The sequence below is a fragment of the Agelaius phoeniceus genome, chromosome 12, assembly GCF_051311805.1.
Source record: "Agelaius phoeniceus isolate bAgePho1 chromosome 12, bAgePho1.hap1, whole genome shotgun sequence".
Lineage (NCBI taxonomy): Eukaryota > Metazoa > Chordata > Aves > Passeriformes > Icteridae > Agelaius > Agelaius phoeniceus.
This window is the reverse complement of record NC_135276.1, coordinates 1,589,083-1,608,948: the sequence shown is the minus strand read 5'-3', so window position 1 is coordinate 1,608,948 and position 19,866 is coordinate 1,589,083. Positions and strand designations below refer to the sequence as shown.

Here is a 19,866-nt window from a genome sequence, read left to right as displayed (position 1 = left end):
CAAACATGGAAATAAAACATTTTAGGAATAGCTCTGCTGTGTGACTGAAAGCATCTCTGCATGGTCCTTCCAGACGTGCTCTGACTCTCCCTCCTGTGTTTGCTCTCCATTTTTAGGTACATCAGTTATTCAGGTAACAGCTTCAGATGCTGATGACCCTACCTATGGGAACAGTGCCAAATTGGTTTACAGTATCCTTGAAGGTCAGCCCTACTTCTCAGTGGAGGCTCAAACAGGTATTGTTAAACAGTTTCTTTGAGTGGCACCTCATGACCAGAGTGCATCAAAGTGAACTGAATGTACTGGCTGGGCACAGCTGCTGCTGTGTCTGAGCTCATCTTCCTGCTCTGCTGCAGGCTGGTCTCCTGCATTTGCTGGAGCCCCTGCACCAGAAATCTGATGCTGTTTCTGGGTGTTCTGGAAAGGCTGTTTCTGTGCTCAGCTGTAATTCTGCAGGCCTGTCCTCTGTGTGGAATATTAGGGCTGCTTTCCTCACAGCAATGCTCAGGGAAAGCAGAACCTCCACCATCACTGAAAATATTGCTGTGTTTAATGCACTCCAAATGCAGCAGCCAGGTTTTCATTAAATCTGTGTTTACCACTTTCCTTTGTGCCTGCAGGAATCATCCGAACTGCCCTTCCCAACATGGACAGAGAAGCCAAGGAGGAGTACCACGTGGTGATACAGGCCAAGGACATGGGAGGACACATGGGAGGCCTCTCAGGGACAACCAAAGTGACAATTACGCTTACAGATGTCAATGACAACCCACCAAAGTTCCCACAGAGTGAGTACCAACACAATCCTTCTCCCATCTCCTACCAGGACCCATGTTTGTGAAGTATCAGACACACCCAAGGCTTGAAGGGGCAATAACTGATGGATTATTGCACCACATGTGAATAAAGAAGTTGTGGCTGGTAAAATATGGAACTTTAGTGTCTGGAATATTTGCTTTGTGTTGCAAAGTGAGACATTTTTAGGGCCAGCATTGAATTGCAAAGATTCCTGACCCTACACTTCATTTTTGAAGCTACCGGGCCATGCTGTGTAACTTGCATGAGCAGAGAGACCTATGTATATATTCTTCAAGACTCATAGTTACCATGACAAAACAAACTAAATTTTGCACAATTACATTTTTAAATTGTTGAAGTGTATTAATGGAGGTCAAATACAGCAATTTTTTTATACCTGAGCAATTTATTTTTCACATATAAAATTAATCAGGGCTGACATTACCAGACTCAGCCTTCACAGCTGGGTGGAAGTACATTAATGGGCCCACACATCTGTTCTGCAGCTCATCTCTGCGTGGGTTTGGGGTTTTTTGAGTGCAGTGCAGACTCACTCAAAGCTGTCTCAGCCCACCGTGTTTCTCCTCTGAGCAGTACTTCTGACCCTGATGTGTCCTGGCCATGGCCATCCCTCTAACAGCTCTAAAAGCTCTTCTTCCAGTGCTGCAGCTCCCTGACTTCTCATGCAAGAGCTGAATGCAAAAATCTGTGTCAGCATGATTTACCCTTCAAAAAGAAAAGGATTAAATAATAAAAAATCAGGTTTTATGTACCTTACAAACAAGCCTTTTCCCTCCACATCATAACCTGGGACACCAGGATACAAAATTTTGTTAACTCCATCAAATTATGGATTTTTTTATATGAATTCAAGCCCCTTCACTGAGTGTTTTGCAAGAACATGCTAAATTATCAGAAACGCCCAAAAGCAGTTCCTCTACTTAATCATTCATCCCCAGGTTAAATCTGATTTGGGAATGTTTTGTAACTCAGAACCAGGGTTTAGCTGTCTGTATAAACAGCCAAATGACTGATATTTTCATTCTTATTTTCCTTTTTTCTGTTGTTTGGGGTTTTTTTTGTTTTGTTTTTTTTTTTTTTAATGTTCATTGCTCAAGCTGTTAATGAGTTATATGCTTATATTTTGGGTTCTTTGTGACTGGAGTTAATGACCTATTTCAATGACATGTGGCAATTGTTTTTATGGGTAATGAGCCAAGTCCCTGCCTGGTGTAAGTCTCCTAATGTTCCTAGGGTGCCCATGAAGCAAAGAAGAGCAATTACAAAGGGGAATAAATTAGATTATTTTATTTCATCATCCTCCTTTTTTTTCTCCCCAATTTATTACTGTTGATGATGTGGCAGAAAATGCTGACATAGATTTATCTATTTAGGATCAGGTTATGTTATCTGAATTCTGGAAGTGGATGGAAAGTTCTGGAATCAGTAGTGCCTAAAGGACAACTGTTGGAGCCCAGGAACAGTGTTGCTCTTCTCTGGTGTCCCTGAATAGCCAGGGAAACACCTGTGGGATGTTTGGGGATGGTTTTCCTGTTGGAGCTTGCCATGGGAAAGCCATTTTTTCTTTGGCATGAAATCACATACAAATTGGTGCATACTCTCTGTGGTGTGAAATTTTAATAATCATTGTTGCTCTACATTCACACTCCAAATTCAAGCCATAGAAAGCAGCAGATTTACACTTTAGCCAGCACAGCAGACAGGATTTATCCAGTTCACTGTATCTAATTTATGGCTCTTGAACGAATGGGCAGAAATGAGAAACAGAGATGAAGGTTTTACCATGAGTCATGTGAGAGAGTTTTCCTTCCATTTTTGTAATAACATCTCTGCTATCCATGGTAACCTTGATGCCACAACAATTGCTGCATTCTGGGTGCCTGGTTGTCCTTTTAAGCCCCTCCCTGAGCAGAGGGATAACAGGGAGGAGGTCATGTTCTACACGTTATCCATGTGGGTTAAGGTTTCACAGCTGACTTGCTGCTCAAAGCTCTTCAGAACAGAACACAACACAACACAACACAACACAACACAACACAACACAACACAACACAACATTCCTTCACAGGGGTGACAATGCCAAAAATCGCTGTGTTGTGTTTATTGGAACTCCCAAGTTCAAAGAGTAAACACCCAAGTGGGGAGCACCTGCTCACTCGGGGCACACGCCTGTTCTCCCTGTTCTCCCTGGCCCAGGTGTGTACCAGATGTCGGTGTCGGAAGCAGCTGTCCCAGGAGAGGAAGTGGGGAGAGTGAAGGCCAAAGATCCTGACATTGGGGAGAATGGCTTGGTGGCTTACAGCATCATCGATGGAGATGGCATGGATATGTTTGAAATCACCACAGATTATGAGACTCAGGAAGGGGTTGTGAAGCTTAAGAAGGTGAGTGATGCCTACTGCTATGTAATGTTTTTTGCTGACAGAATATTTGGTAATAATGGATTACCACCTAAGCTAAAATATTACTAAATGCAAATTTCACTTAATTAATTTTTCAAGGTGTGATTAACTCTTAATATTCCATTTCCCCATTAGCTGAATTGGAATGGAAGAAAATAACCAAGAAGAGTTACATAAATACTGTACAGTGGATTAATTGCACAAACTAAATGAATTCATAATAAAAAGTCACGGTAAAATACGATGCCATCAGCTTCATTGTTAATGAAGTTTTGCCTAGTGCTGATAAGTAGCAGACATTCACTGTTGCTTTATGTTCAGTCTGAAAAGCCTCATACCCTATAGTTTGAATTCTTCAGCTGTGCATTGTCCACAATAGTGTTCTGAAGGAGTCACAGGCTATGGGAAAAGCAGCAGAGGGGATTTCACACACAGCCCGTCAGCGGGAGCTTTGAAAGCATTATCAAATTAATTTTAAATTGAAAATTACAGAACATAAATTTTACTATTATGGAAGCATCATCATTTTGCCCTTTGTATCTTTGAGCTATTTATCTCTCTTGAAGATAATCAGAAATCAAAGGAGAAGGCCTGGTCAACTTCTGGTCAACCCTGCCCTGCCCTTTAGGGCAGACCATCAGGAAGGGTCCCAGAGGTCTCCTCTGCTCAAAACTGCCCTGGTTTGATTTCTGTCTCTGTTCTAGAGGTGGGAGTGGATTTTTTGTGTGTTTCGAAATGTGGGTGAGCTATCACTCCACTCTACTGGTGTTAACATACTTTGTGAATTGTGATTGGCACCTGTGTGATCATTTTGAGGTGCAACCCCGCAGCCGCTTCATGCCAATGCAGGTACAGAGGTGCTGTGGCTTTGATCAGGCTCCCAAAAGGACTATGGGGCATTATTCTACCTCCCCTTTGGAAAGTGTTATGAGTTCTGTGCTGGAAAGAACTACAGGAATGAAAGCACTCCAAACCATCCTTGTATTTTCTCCACTACCTAAATAATTTAACTCATCAGTATGCTATCTCATGGTGCACCCAGGAGCACTTGAAACCACATCCACATGGAATGCCTGCCAACCTGGATAAAGCCAGGCCTCTTGTGGGAGCCCCTTTCCCATCCCTTGCACTTTTGTGCTGCCTAGAAGGCTGGATGGAGACAAAATTCACATTTCCAGTATAGATGATTTCCTGAGTGATACAACAAGCAAAGAGCAAGACCAAGACTCTGTGGTGATATTTTGAGTGCCTTTCTATGCTGCTCCATACATAGAATGTAGCTCCTTCCATTTGAGTCTTTATGTTTTTAAATACACACATTTCAGTCCAAGCTCGTTGACAGACGCTCACCTTTGTTTGATGTCATTGAACACTAGGGCACTGCCTGCTGCTCTTACAGCCTGGTTTCCCTGACTCTGGAATGCACTGTCCTCTTGTTTCTCACAGACCTTAGATTATGAAACCAAAAAGTCCTACAGCCTGAAGGTGGAGGCAGCCAATGTCCACATTGACCCCAAGTTCATCAGCAATGGGCCCTTCAAGGACACGGTGACAGTGAAAATAGCAGTGGAAGATGCTGATGAGCCACCAGTGTTTTTGAAGCCAAGTTACATTTTTGAAGTACAGGAGAATGCAGCATCTGGTACTGTGGTTGGAAAAGTACATGCCAAAGATCCGGATGCTGCCAACAGTGCTATAAGGTTTGCTGGATTTCCTCTTTCCTTCTGATCATTAGCTGTGGAATTGTTAGGCGAGTTCTGAAGACAGTGTGACAGATCTACAGACATCCAGAATATTGAAAGTTTAACCATCCAGCATTGTTTATGTGCCTGTTCCACAAGCTGCCAGTTTCTCAAAGGCTGTATCATACTATAACGATGTCTAATTCAAATATACTTAAGGGCATCTTTGGTAGACTCTATTCTAAATTAAATTTTCCACAAATATCTTGTGCTGTTATCACAGCATGGATTTTTCTCATCATATCAAAGTCTAAGATGTAGATTAGGGATTGGGCTGGGTAATTGTTAAGTGTTAATTACTAAAGACAAGCCCACACAGACCCCTACTTTCTGCAGTTATGTTGGATCATCTTGGAATCACAGACTCATGGAATGGTTTGCGCTGGAAGGACCTTAAGGTTCATCCATTTCCACCCCCTGCCATGGGCAGGGACACCTTCCACTGTCCCAGGCTGCTCCAAGCCCCAATGTCCAGCCTGGCCTTGGGCACTGCGAGGGGCAGCCCCAGCTGCTCTGGGCACCCTGTGCCAGGGCCTGCCCACCCTCATAGTAAAGAATTCTTATATTATAATAGCTTTCTATTAATTTAATTTTATTTGTCATGTTCTCAGTGTAACTTAAATTATGAAGACCTCTTTTGTGGGTATACTTAAAATTTCAAAGAATTTTAATGTGAAGTTATGAAAGTCAGAGTTGTGTAAAGCTGTACAAATGTGCAGAGAGTGGATAATATCTGATAAATTGGTAGAATCAATTATTATTCCAAGTAAACCAAAGATTGGAAGACTTAAAAAATCATCAAGTTTAATATGAAACAGAAGAGAAAAAATATCTCAGTAGATATTTTTATCATATTTTATAAGAGAGGAAAATAAAGAATATATCAGAGCTTTGATATAGAGACTTCAAAGACCAGCATTTTCACTTATTACAAACATTCTGATGTACTGTTTTTCTAAATGTAGAAACCAACCAGGTCATTCTCCTTTTAAAAGAACACATATTGTCCTTTTGAAAATGATGTTGAGGACAACAATAGGTGTACTACTTACAATTATTTATAAATTATAACTATATAGAACAAATCTGGATGCATGAAACTCCTAAGTCCTTCTTTTCTCTAATTACTGGCTTTCAATCTTCTTTAGATATTCAATTGATCGACACACCGACCTTGAAAGATACTTTGTTATTAATGCAGAAGATGGCAATATCAAGACAATAAAGACTTTGGATAGGGAAGAAATGGCTTGGCATAATATCTCTGTCTTTGCAGTTGAAGTCCGTGAGTATTTCACTGAGGTGTTTGAGAATCAGTGGTACGAATCTGTAATCCTCCAATTGTCTCAGTTTGATAAACTGCAAGAAATCTCAGCAGAATTACATCAGCATATTTGATCTTTCCTTGGATGCAGCTGGGAATTTGTTTGTTTTGAGGGGTTTTCCTGTTTCTGTCTCATCTCAGTGTTGCCTCTCCCGCAGATAAACAGCACCAGGAAGCCAAAGTTCCCGTTGCAATCAAGGTCGTTGACGTCAATGACAACGCTCCCAAGTTTGCAGCTGCCTATGAAGCCTTCGTGTGTGAGAATGCCCGAAGCAACCAGGTATGGTCTGCCCAGCATCTCCTGTGCCCAGCACTTTCCTCTGCCCACCACCCTCCCCTGCCCCACCTTCCCTGTGCCCACCACCTTCCTCTGCCCACTGCTTTGTGCCTACCATCTTCCTGTTCCAACTATCTTCCCGTTCCTACCACCTTCCTGTGCCCAACACCTTCACTGTTCCCACCACCTTCCTTGTTCCCCCCACCTCCCTGCACACACAGCTCTTCCCTCAGGCATTAGCCCAGGTTTGTCCTGTCAGCTCCAATGAGAGGGAATAAATGAACATTTGTTTTGAGGTTTTGACCAGAAAGCCTTGAGCACCCAGAAAGGCACTTTATTTCTGAACTGCTATCAGCAGTTATCCAGTGCTTTGTGTATGGAGTGGGATTGGTGTTGGCTGGGAGTACCCACCAGCACAGGGCCAGTGGAGCTGGGGGCAGCTTTCCCAGTTGTGAGACTGGTTTGGATATTACAGAAATGGTCAGTGTCTTATGGGAAGAATCGCAGTGCAGTGCCTGTAGAGTCTAGCCAACAATTTGTTCCTGGCAGTCTGTGACAAGAGGGGTTAGGATCATAGAGAAATTCAGTTCTGCACATGATCTGTGCCTTTGCAGTCAGTGTAGAAGCTTAAGAGAGACTTTCTCAGCTGCTGAGTTTTCTGCAGAGTTTTATTTAATCTGTTGTGTTACTATTAACACATATTTGTGTATAAGAATGTTGAAGATGTGTGCTTTTACAGCTGTAATTCTGGGGTGGTTAATGCAATAGTAATTAAAGATTGCCTGTTGTAGTTTGGAGTCAGCTCTGTGTTTCTAATTGCTTATATTTGAATTTGAGGGGGATTCTGCTATTTTACAATTCTTACTCAAGGGCTGTCTCAGAATGCTGTCTGTATGTGATGTACCCAGAGAAGGAGCTGTTTGTTTACGGAGTGCTTTTCTTTTACAGCAATTTATTACAATTAGTGCTGATGATAAGGATGACTCGGCCAATGGACCAAGATTTATCTTCAGTTTACCACCTGAAATTATTCATAATCCAAATTTTACACTCAGAGACAACAGAGGTTTGTGTGAAGATTCCCACTCTACCAGAATCCAAAGAAATTACAAAGTAGAACTAATGGCCAATGTCATGTCATGTAACAGCATTGTCATTAACTTTGGCAGAGTGTCTTTCTCCAAGATTTAGGGGAGGAAAGCAAAAGCATACAGCTGAGATACAAGGATGTTATTGGGAAAATGGGATGTTTGTTAACTCACTTTAATTTTCTTGAATACATATTATAAATTACATAATAATACCCAACAGGAAGAATCCACTGCCATTTTATCTCCCAGGAAGAGGATAAAAACACTGCCAAACACTCAGTAAATGGAATTGGCAGATCTCCTTGAATTAGACAAACCTAAAATTAGCTGAGACAGCATAAATTATTAGGCTGCTTGTATTTGTTCACCACTGTGCCTGCCAGCTTTTGTAAATTATGGATCACGAGAGACATGGGCTAGATTCCCAATGGAATCAAATCATGGCCCAGTGCAGGAAATGAATCGGGGATTTGTGCTGTGGAACATACCTGCACTGGCTGTCTCAGGATCTGCATATCCTGATCCCTTTGTCAGTTTCATATTCACAGAATAAAGTAGAGCTTTGCATTCAGATTGATGGCAAGATGTAAGAAATTTGTAAGCAAAAATCGTCAGGCCTGGGTGAGTGTCAAAATTCAATCGATCACAATATAATAACATCAGTAACCTGAACTTGCCAGAGGCTGAGGGAGCCAGAGGAAGTGGGCAAACTGAAAAAAAAAAAAAAAAAGACAGGTTTGGCCATTATATGTATTTATTCAATTTATTTAATTGTATTCTGATTCTTTTTTTTTCATTTTCAAATGCTCATTTTTTATTTCCCTTCACAGGGCCAAACCTGTTTCAGCTTCTAAAGAATTTGTTTTGATTAGCAGTCTTCAATGTTTGAAGGAAACTTGACTGTTTTCTGAAAAGTAAAACTTGGTTGAACTGGCTTAAATAATGAATCCAAGAGTGCCAGAAATGCAAAAGGCAACACAATCCAGATACATGATTTCAGTAAAAACTGCTCTGTTGAGGCACACTTTACATCTCTCTCCTCATCTGAAGGGAGTGTAATTATCATCAGAGTTCCCAAACAAAATCTCTGTTATTCCTGACTGATCAAAGTAACACTGTTGCCTGGTGCTTGACACTTGTACATACTTAAGCAATTCATAAAGGAGCCAGTGCAGGGCATATATTTATTCTCTTTAAAGTAGTAAAACACAAGTTTTGAAAAATTCATGGGTGTATTTTTAGAAAGGAGTAAATAAGCATGTATTCTTTGCTTGAGGCCCGGAGGCCAAGTCTTGCTATAAAATACATTTTATGGTCACCACATCAAACTGAAATTAGATTAGATTTTACAATCTAGCAGAGGAAGCACAGCTCAGAGTGGAGATACTCTGAATGGTATTATGATTTCTGAGTCCAGCCAATCCCACTCATCCTTCATTTCCATATGCAGCAAAATTTGTTTCTGACAAAATTAACTCAGATAGAATGTGTTGTAGTTGAAATTATGATGTCAGTTTAATGTAAGGCTTCTACCTGACAATAATGCAAAAGGTTATTTCAAGAAGATAGAATTAAGGGATTGAATCTTCCCATATAATTTTCTTTTTAGGAAATGAATAGTCTGAGGAAATTCATTCATTTCCATCCTTTCTTTCCCTCATTTTCAATCCTCAGTGCAATTATGTTATTATTTACATATTCTTGTGAGTTTTTTATAGTAAGTTATACTAGAACAAAGTAAAAAAGTTAAAATTCTGTGTACTCCCATATGAAAAAACTTCTTAGGGAGAATGTGTTACCATTTGCAAGTCAAATAATGTCCATGGTCATTCAAAGTTGTTTTTTCAGTTATAAGTCAGAGTATTCTATAAGCCATGCCACAGCTTTCAGAGGGAATTGCTACTTTCAGAGAAAAATGGCTTTATTAACTGTGGAGAACAGTTAATGAAAACTCCAGTGTTTGGGCCTATTACAGAACTTTAAAGTGCATACAGTCTCATAATTATCATTTAATAGAGTTTCTTTTTACCAGCTCCTGAAAGTAATCACATATTGCAGTAATCCAAAAAAGCATAATCACGTTCTACATCCTATTAATAGCCCACTGTGTTACCAAGTCTTCAGCTGAGCCCATCTCCCATAGAAAACATGAGATAATGGCTTGGCCCACGCTGGGATAAAACACAGAATTACTTTTGCACTGTTTCCTTATATTATAGCTCATAAACAAACAGCACTGTCTGCCCGGGCTCTGCTCAGTTCCGCTCCCACTGAATTCAGGCCTTCAAAACAGCAGCAGAGGCTCGTGGCACTTCACAACAGAGAGGCAGATTTTGAGTGAATGGATTTCCTGCTTTTGACCCTGCTGGGTCCTGTGCTGAGATGCCCTTCCCTTGGGCTCCCTCAGCACGGCATTGCTGGAATGGCTGCAGTCCCAAATTCACAAGTTAGAGCTTTACAGAGCCTGAAATTAAACTTGTGAGCCCCCGAAAATCAGTGACTAGAGTCCGCTTTTTAAATTCAAACATGTGCTTCACACTTTTTCAACAAGAAAAGTTTGAAACACACAATCAAGTCACAGGATTTTGTCATGGATTATCCACAGTGATTGCCACTCCTGGTAAAGTAAGGATTTTAGACTGCTTGACCCCTGAAATTGTTTCATTTTCTGGCTGAATCAGCACTCACACTTGATATAGGTGATAAAGTTCACACTGCAGTCAGCTCCTGTAATCTAGAATCCTCCTTACACAATCTATGTGTTAACAAGCCCCAAAAACTAAGCTACATTTGCCTATGCACACAGGAAAAATTGGAAATCATCAATAAGATCACCAGGGAAAAAGACAAAAATCAAAGGTCAGGGAGATCAGTATAAGTATCACCAAAAAATAATGCAATTTTAGCTTCTAATTGTGAAGATTTCGTGGAGAGCACAGGGAATCTTCACTTGCAGCATCTCTGGATATTGGACAGCCAAGGCAATAATAGCTGGAAAAATGTGATATATTTTGGGAATGGCCTTGAGATGACTGTTCTTTTCCTTCCTGTGTTAACCCCCATTGTGTTAATTAGGACTGACAGTCAAGTAGCTCCCATATGTTTTAAGTAATAGTTTTAAGCTGGTATTGACATTTAACTTCTGTTGGCTTAAAAAATGCCATTTTACCAGGATTATAGTTCTACTCCTGGGCCTTGAAAATAATAAAAAAGCAAGGATGAGAATATTAGATAGGATTATATGTTATCTTTTATCTAGGCAAGAAAGGGTTTTTTTTTCCTATAATGGATATTATGTTTCTTCTAAATGTGAGAAGTGAACATAAACAGTAAAAGTTTAAAAAATGACCTTTTGGGCTTGATGTATTATAGTCCTTTTTAAACTTTAGTCAGGCATGTTGATTGGATTTTTCTTTTTAAAAATTTATGTTAAACCAAAAATTGCTTCCCATTAAAACAGATAAATCAGCCATTGGATCAAAATCAGTTTTGTTTAGTGTAAGTGACTGCAGTGGACCAGGCCAGTCTGCATAACAGCTAAATAATTTGCCATACTTTTCTTATTTTAAATTAGGAATACTATTTCAGCCAACAAAAGGTAAGAAAAATAAAATATATGATAAAAAATGCATAGCCAAAGACTATACATACTAATATATGGTATTGTCATTCCTTACACATTGCCTTGGCAGCCTCGAGGCAGCTGTATCTCAGCTCCCCTGTTATTAGTTCAAGTTAGCTGATAAGTTAATAGATATTAGATGTTGCATTCCTATTTGTACCAAATTGTTACGAGCCCGTTCAAGTCCTAAAATAAGGCTTTTGTTATGCAGACATTGATATCACCAAGGTCCCGTAAAAAATTGTGCCTTAAAGTTTAGATGGTGCATGTAAACATTCAGGAGATTAGGAGGACTCTGAGGGAGACAAAAGACACCTCCAACAGCCACAAGTAATAAACAATCAGATCTTTATCAGCCTCTCTGTCCTTAGCAAATGTGACATTGTGCAAAGGAGAAGTTAACAAGCTAACAAGCTCCTTTCTACCCAGTTGTTGTTTTTGTGAGACTCAACACCAAAAAGCAACAGTTGTGTCAAGCCTAGGTGGCCATTCAGGGCACCAGGGGTGCGGCAGGACAGGGGGCAGATATGGGGGATGGATTCATTTGCTGTGTAACAAACAGCTCCTACCTTAAATATTCATCCTTTCTGGTGAAGTTCCTGGGAGAGTCAAGCAGTGCAATCCTCCTCATCCCATAGACTGACCAAATTTGGGGGCAGTTTGAGACCTTGTCCTACATCAGGGGCACTGCCTGCAAGGGTGGTTAATGCAAGGCAAGAACACTTCGCTTCAGGTATAATTTATTCACAGATTTTCATGGAAATCACAGTGATTAGATCATTAGGAGAGGTTTTATGGTTTGCATTATTAAATTCTGGGATTTATGCTGACTCTTCAACAGGAAAACGATTAATCTGCAGAAGCCTGAGGCAGCAGTAAAGTAGGTACCTTTGGAGGTGAACAGCCCTCCCTCAGAAGATAAAAGAACTGCTCTTTTTCCCCTCCCTTTCTGTTACACAGTGAAAAATAAAGAACATGGAATAAATCTTCAATATAAACTGGCTTTTGAAGGTCTGAAAACCATGGATATGATTGCTTCCCTTTATTTACTTTGGGATGTTTACAACTGTTACAAACTTTGGTTTAGGCTGAGCTGAGAGACAGAGGAGGGGCACAACAAGGGAGCCCTGTTGGTGTTCCACTGAGAGCAGGAAGCACAGGCTGCCTCAGCCCAGAGTGTCATCTCACACTGTCCCCTTTCCAAGGCTCTAGCCAGAGGAAGTATGCAGGACCATCCAAAATGTCCTGCACCATGGCAGGTCACCTCTCGTGAGGGCAATGGGAATAGAGTTACAGAAATACTGCCAGCAGTTGGACTCATGGATCCCTGTGGGTCCCTTCCAACTCAGAGCATTTTTGAGTCTGTGATTTAACTCTTCCTCACATCCACGATTCAAAATGTGACCAGACATACTGTGCATGTATGATCAAGCTCCCTGAATTACGGCTTTGGAAGTTTGGGTGAAAACCAGATTCTGATAAAAAGCTGTTACCTTCAGCATTTCTTGCTGAAAAAACAGGGTTCAAATTTGCTCATACACAGCAAATATTGGCTTTCGTTATGGTGGGAGTCTCATTATCAGAACCCATTTGGGGACAGCATCTACCAGGCTTTTGGATGTGACTCCAAGAACACATAAGGGAGATACGGGTTTTACCCCTCTATTGAAAGCTTTAATTCTGGAGAGACAGTAAAACCAGATCAGACAGCAATAAGAAGGTCCAGCCATTTGGGTAGTTGAAAAAATATTGTGAATTTCTCAGAAAGTTACAGATACTAATAGGTGCTATCAGACAGAGATTATCTGTGTTGCTTGTGTTAATTAAAGAATTAAAGCTGAGTGTGGTGCTATATGAATTAAATACAATCTGTAATTGCTCTTAGGTCATTACAAAGGCAGCACTTTCTACTGGTTTATTGTAGAAATGACGCTAAAGCCCCAGAAAATTGAGAGCCTTTGCAGCAAGATAATTTCCTTTTCAATATTGGCTAAGAGGACGACTATGGAAGAATTAACAATGATCCTCTCTCTTCTTCAACCAGATAACACAGCGAGTGTTCTGGTCAGACGGGAAGGGTTCAGTCGGCAGAAGCAGGATTTGTACCTCCTCCCCATCGTCATCAGCGACGGCGGCGTGCCCCCGCTGAGCAGCACCAACACGCTGAGCATCCGCGTGTGCGGCTGCGACGGCAGCGGCTCCCTGCTGTCCTGCAACGCCGAGGCCTACGTGCTCAACGCGGGGCTCAGCACCGGCGCCCTCATCGCCATCCTGGCCTGCATCGTCATTCTCCTAGGTGAAAAATGCTCCGTCCATGCTGCTTCTCTGGGCTTGTGTTAAAAAAGTAATCCTGCCCTCTGCTCTAGGATGGAGAAATGAATCTGAATTTTTTAGCTTTTATTTTTATAGGGAGTGCTGATCTGCCTGGCTGTGAAAGGCTTTGGGGTGAGCTCAGGGTGGCCTTTCAGGGCCTGAAGGAGCTGCAGAAAAGATGGAGAGAGACAATTGCCAAGGGCTGGAGGGACAGGAGCCAGGGAATGGCTGCCAGTGCCAGAGGGCAGGGCTAGATGGGATATTGGGAATTAGGAATTGTTCCCTGGCAGTGCCCAAGGCCGGGTTGGACACTGGGGCTTGGAGCAGCCTGGCACAGTGAAAGGTGTCCCTGCCATGGCAGAGGGTGGCACTGTGTGGGCTTTATGGTCTCTTCCATCCTAAACCATTCTGGGCTTCTGTGATATCTTCAATAGCAAACACCAATGAATTTGTGTAGATGTGCTCAGAGAGTGTCCTGCCGTGGCCTAATGCCAGCTAATCAGGGACACTGCTTAAAGGAGGTCATGACATACAGTTCCAAGTTTTGTGATCTTCCCTGGATGACAAGTTCCTTATTGAGGTCATCCAGGATTAATGGCCCCTGACAGCTATTTCCTTGTGTTGTGTTGTGTTGAAACCAGATGAGTGGCTTGGAAGACCTGCTTTTAAGAAAGTGCTGCAAAATGTTTCCTGATTATTTGGAAAAAAATTACACAATATTTTCTAATTTCCCTGCAATATTTTGTAGTGTTTCTTTTTTTTTAATGTATTTTATTTTATAGAAATTTGAAGTGAGAATGCATGACAAACATGTCTTTGAAGGTGTTGCTTAAAAAAATTCCATTTTAATGGAAATGACACACTGGAACTAGAGTTAAGCTTTGGGCATACAGGAGAGGATAAAGATTCATCTTTGTTTTGTTGCAGATATTTATGTGCTTGGGCTACTCAAAGGCAGTGTCACAGTATTCTGCAGCACTTGAGGCCCCACAAACACTTCCCTTGAATTAGTGTTGCAGTAATGAGCAATTAGTAAGAGCACTGGCATGCAGCTCAGACAGAAAGCCTCAGATCAGTATGTTTAGTTCTGTGTACAAACATCTCTGCTTTTACCTAGCAAGGAGCACTAAAAATGCAGAAGTTTGCAACAATCCAGCAGAAAAGCCGAGGGCTCGGGGATGCAATAATTACTTACAAAGGCGTTGCTGTTTGACAGTGCAGTCTAACCCATGTTTTGTTTTCCCAGTCATCGTGGTGCTGTTTGTAACCCTGAAGAGGCAGAAGAAAGAGCCCCTGATCGTGTTTGAGGAGGAAGACGTGCGGGAGAACATCATCACGTACGATGACGAGGGCGGGGGCGAGGAGGACACGGAGGCGTTTGACATCGCCACGCTGCAGAACCCCGACGGCATCAACGGCTTCATCCCGCGCAAGGACATCAAGCCCGAGTACCAGTACCTGCCCAGGCCGGGGCTGCGGCCCGCGCCCAACAGCGTGGACGTGGATGATTTCATCAACAGCAGGATACAGGAGGCTGACAACGACCCCACTGCCCCTCCCTATGACTCCATCCAGATCTATGGCTACGAGGGCAGGGGCTCCGTGGCTGGGTCCCTCAGCTCCTTGGAGTCAGCAACAACAGATTCTGACTTGGACTACGACTATCTACAAAACTGGGGACCTCGATTTAAGAAACTTGCAGACTTGTATGGCTCCAAAGACACTTTTGATGATGATTCTTAACAATAAAGTTTAAGATTTGGCCTTAAGAACTGTGTCTGAAGTTCTGAAGAATCCAGAGGAAATGTAAGCAGGTATTTTTTTAAAAATCAAGAAAAATCTCGTTTAAACATTTAAGTTTGACAGAGAGGATTCCTTTGATAAAAAAGGACATGAAAGTGGTAAATACTGTGAAGTACCTTTTCCTACAAAAGGCAAATCTGGAAGCTGGCTGCCAGCTTCACTGAAGGAAAAAACCCACTTAAGATATGCGAAATATTTAAATGAAGGAAAATGCTAAAAGCAAACCTACAAATAAGGGAAATCTTTTACGTGTTATGAACATCTAAATCTTTTATTTCAAAGAAGCTTCCACAAATTAGAAAAGATAACAGTTCTGAGCTGTAATTTCGCCTTAAACTATGGACACTCTATATGGTAGTGCATTTTTAAACTTGAAATATATAATATTCAGCCAGCTTAAACCCATATGATGTATGTACAGTACAATGTACAATTATTATGTCTCTTGAGCATCAAACTTGTTACTGCTGATTCTTGTAAATCCTTTTTGCTTATTCTTTCATCTTAAACTAATACGTGCCAGATATAAAAACTCTGTCTTGTTCGGTGGGAGGCACCCTATTTCTATGTCATTTTTAATGTATCTATTTGTACAATTTTAAAATTCTTATTTTAGTATACATACAAATATCAGTATTCTGACATGTAAGAAATGTTACAGCATCACACTTATATTTTATGAACATTGTACTGTTGCTTTAATATGTGCTTCAATATAAGAAGCAAACTTTGAAATAAACTGATTCTTTTTTAATTCTTGTTCTGGTTATTAAGCATATAAGGAAAAACATAGTGTTTCTAATGTCCCATTTATAGTTCTGACTAATTTACTACAATTGTGACCTTTTAATAGCCTTATTTATTATGTGTTTGTAGTTGGTTTGTTGCCTTGTTAAGTGATTATTTAAAAATCAAGTACATTTTACAAATGTTTTTTAGATTAAAACAAATGTAACGTCTGGTGAACATTTTGTACCCTCTCTATCTACAGCTTGTGGCTGCTCCCAGAACACAGTAAGAATCATCATATAGTCCTACTGTGTTTTCTGGATTAAATTAAGTGTAATATTTTTCAATATTTCCCATGTACTAGCATTTATCTTATATCTTAGAGATTCCTGAGGCTTCAGGAGTGACTTTTTGGGTGGACGGGAGTACTCTGTGCTTACACTTTACTCCAGCCTTGTGAGTTTCCGTATCTGTGCTGAGCTTCTGCAGGTTCTAGAGACTGAAATCTGACCCAGTTTAGCTGTGACTTCCCTAAGGACTCTTCCACCTGAATTACCTTACCTGAGTAGTAATTAAGATTCCAGTACTTAATTCCTTTTTTCCTTTGTCTTTTTTTTTCTTTGCCTTTTTTTTTTTTTTTGGGGGGGGGGGCGTGGTTTGTTTGGTTTTCTTTTTCTTCTAATTTCCAGTAGAATAGCATCATCTGCAGATAGGGAAACATTTTAATTTGTGATGACAGAAATACAGAATGCTTTCAGAATTGTTCTTTGTAATGCATGTTTTAATCAAAAAAGGGATCTATAACTTTTTTTTTTCTTTTAAGTATTAGTTCAGAGGAAGCATGGGATTGGGGTATGTTCTGCACATCAACATCTTCTGCATCTGTGTACAGCTGTACCTCTGCTGAATTTAATATAGTTGGCTGTTTAGGGTCAGAGATCAGCAGCTGCAATATGGGAAGAGGCAATAAATAAAAATTATCTACATTTTTCTACATTTGTTTTACAGACCCTGTACTTCATTTGCAGTCAGGTACGAAACTGCTTGATCTGAGAGGAAATCTGATTTGTTGGTGTGTTGCTTTTCTGAAGACCCCCCATATATGTAGTTAGATTAAAATTTAACTCCTCAAAATGATGACTGATGTTTCAGCTCTACATCCCTAACATATTCACTTGTCCCATTATATCCCTATGTTTTATAAGGCAGAGTTTGCTAAATTAGCAGATTTGCTCTACAATGTTTATTGTAATATTTCACTTTATTATAGCTGTATGCATTCTATATAATTCTATAGCATATTATTAACTTGGTTCAAATTTCTTTGGTTGCTGATTTTTCTCTGTTTATAATCCAAAGAATATTTTGCTAGATTTGCACATTTCTCCATTATAAATTTAAATAAACATTAAAAAAAAAGAGAAAGTAAATGAGTATCACTTTGAAAATTAACAAATTGAAATTAAGTAAAAAAAAAGGTAATTTGTAGGACTTCATCCTCATTGATGCTATCTGGATTTATTTCACTTTTGAGCAAGTTTTAGAATTAATAACTGCATTTTCTACATTTTTATGTTTAATTTTTAAGAAGGACATTGTCAACTACATTTTTTAATAGTTTCAAATGCTTTGAGTTTTAGTCTCTATTGTTTGTAGCACTCTCGTAGATGCTTGGAAATAAATTTTCTTTCCCTGCTGGTTTTGTCCTTTTTCATTTGATTGTTTTTCCCCTTCCCAGTGAACGTGCAATTATGATAGTGCTTTTTTAAGTTATGCTTGCTAATCTCAGCCAAGGCCAGCTCTGAAATGCTGGGAATTGTCTTCACCCTGGACTGTCGGCAGCACCTTGGACGAGCAGCGTGTTCTGGCACCACGACAGGACATTGCTTTGCGTTGAACTTCACCGCGGCACTCGCGGGAGCCTCGGGTCTTTAATCTGAGCTTGGTAAAACCCAGCCCAGCACGGCGGCTCCGGGTTAGTCCTGACACACCCAAGGCTGCTGTGGGCCCTGGGCTGTTGCAGCATTTCCAAAGATCCAAGGCACCTGGGAAAGGATTCACCCACTCCAGTTATTTTAGCGCAGTGGCACTGCCTTCCCCAAGGATGGAGCCTCACATCCATGGAAGACAACTGAAAAGTTAATTACAACCTCAGTGGGTCTGGAGAAAACCCTGACCACAAGGAGGATCACCATGGCTGAGCCAGGTAAGGCAGGGGACGGTGGCAAGTGAAGGTGGTGCTTTGGCCAGTTTTGCCTCTTGCAAGTCTTGCCTGAGGATCATTTGAGGGGCTACAACAACGCCCCTCCAAACACCATCAGCAACAGACAACCTGACCAGAGGGATTTTGTAGTGAACTGAGCGAATCCTGAGCTGCAGCTGGCAGAACTGCTCAGCTCCTGGTCTAGCTGGGTATCACCAGGAGAGCAGGAGGCTGAGGTGCCACGGTGTCTGCAGTGTTTGGAACACTGTTCCTCCTCCTGGCAAGAAGCAATTAGGGAAGCAAGTGCAGGGCTGGTTGCTAAGGGAGCTCTCCCAACTTGCACTGATAGGGAAGGGGAGGGTTTGTTTGGGAATTCTCAGATCTCCTCTGCCGTGTTCCTGCCACCATGTCAAAGCAGTCTTTGATACCGTGTTAAGGGATACAAGCTTGCAAGCTCACCACCAGCATTTCTGTGATCTCGGGCGAGATCCTGCCCCAGAGACTGCTACAACTCAGATGAGAAAAGCTTTTTAAAGAGCTTATAGGTTCTGTTGGCTCCATGTTGTTGACTGACTGGCAAAATAAAATGCTGAAGCTTATCGTGTTGCTGCTGGTAAGCTCAGAGGTAAAGAGACCAGTAGGAATTTAAATAAGGCTCACAAAGGGACAATCTCAGGGACCCAAAAGTGTGAAATTCTTGTACATCTTCCCCATCTAACTTCATTGTCAGAATTACTTTTGTAATGAAAGAGTCAGTAAGCAAAAATCCAGGTAGGACTTGTGCAAGTTTTCCCTTTGGTCTTTGCTCTAAATATTGAGCTACTGTAACCAAAACTGATTAATTGGCATCAGAATCACATTCCGTATCAAGGGGGAAAAAGGAAAAAGAAAAAGAAAAAGAAAAAAAGAAAGAGAGAAAAAGAAAAAAAGAAAAAGAAAAAGAAAAAGAAAAAAAGAAAAAGAAAAGGAAAAAGAAAAAGAAAAAGAAAAAGAAAAAGAAAAAGAAGAAAGAAAAAGAAAGAAAAAGATGAGAGAGAGAAAAGCAAAAGAAATGGCTTGGGAAAGGGACTGAGTGCGCTTTTCAGGGAGTGAGCTGCAGGTCTCTGGAGCTCCTATTATTTTTTCACTCTTATAGCTTAAGACTGGGGATCAACCATCTTGTTCCAGTTCCATTCCCTGCATGCAAGTGCCCAAGTTTTCCATTATTTATTGTCATTGGTCTCTGTGTTTGATAAGAAAGGTCCTTTCAAACCTGACTTAGCTGGACTGGCTACAATTACCCAAGCCATAGAACAATTTTAGCCCACTCCAGTTCATGAATTCATCGTAATTTGAAAAACATTTTTCTGGTATTTCTGCATCTTGGGCATTGCCTGCTCACCAACTCTAGATCTCTGTACTCCCTCCCAATGAGCTGCACATCCCACATCCACAGTGGGTGTCCTGCCCTGTCCCACAGAGCAGGGGCAGAAGCTGCAGTAGCCCTGCCAAGGGAACTTCATGTGTGCACACACAGGGGACTCTGCTGATGCCCCAGACCA

General features: G+C 41.0%; 1 protein-coding gene across 2 annotated transcripts in view; it reads left to right on the top strand.

The window, feature by feature from the left end:
• Positions 1 to 17,818, top strand: part of CDH11 (cadherin 11) — an 83,518-nt gene extending 65,700 nt beyond the window's left edge. For both annotated transcript variants that reach the window (XM_054640838.2, XM_077184864.1), the window contains exons 5-13: positions 117 to 236; positions 621 to 788; positions 3,016 to 3,203; positions 4,668 to 4,921; positions 6,112 to 6,248; positions 6,446 to 6,567; positions 7,513 to 7,630; positions 13,322 to 13,573; positions 14,837 to 17,818. In XM_054640838.2, the coding sequence (XP_054496813.1) occupies positions 117 to 236; positions 621 to 788; positions 3,016 to 3,203; positions 4,668 to 4,921; positions 6,112 to 6,248; positions 6,446 to 6,567; positions 7,513 to 7,630; positions 13,322 to 13,573; positions 14,837 to 15,333 (1,856 nt within the window). In that variant the 3' untranslated portion in view covers positions 15,334 to 17,818. The remainder of the gene's footprint in view (positions 1 to 116; positions 237 to 620; positions 789 to 3,015; positions 3,204 to 4,667; positions 4,922 to 6,111; positions 6,249 to 6,445; positions 6,568 to 7,512; positions 7,631 to 13,321; positions 13,574 to 14,836) is intronic.
• Positions 17,819 to 19,866: the final 2,048 nt, after the last annotated feature.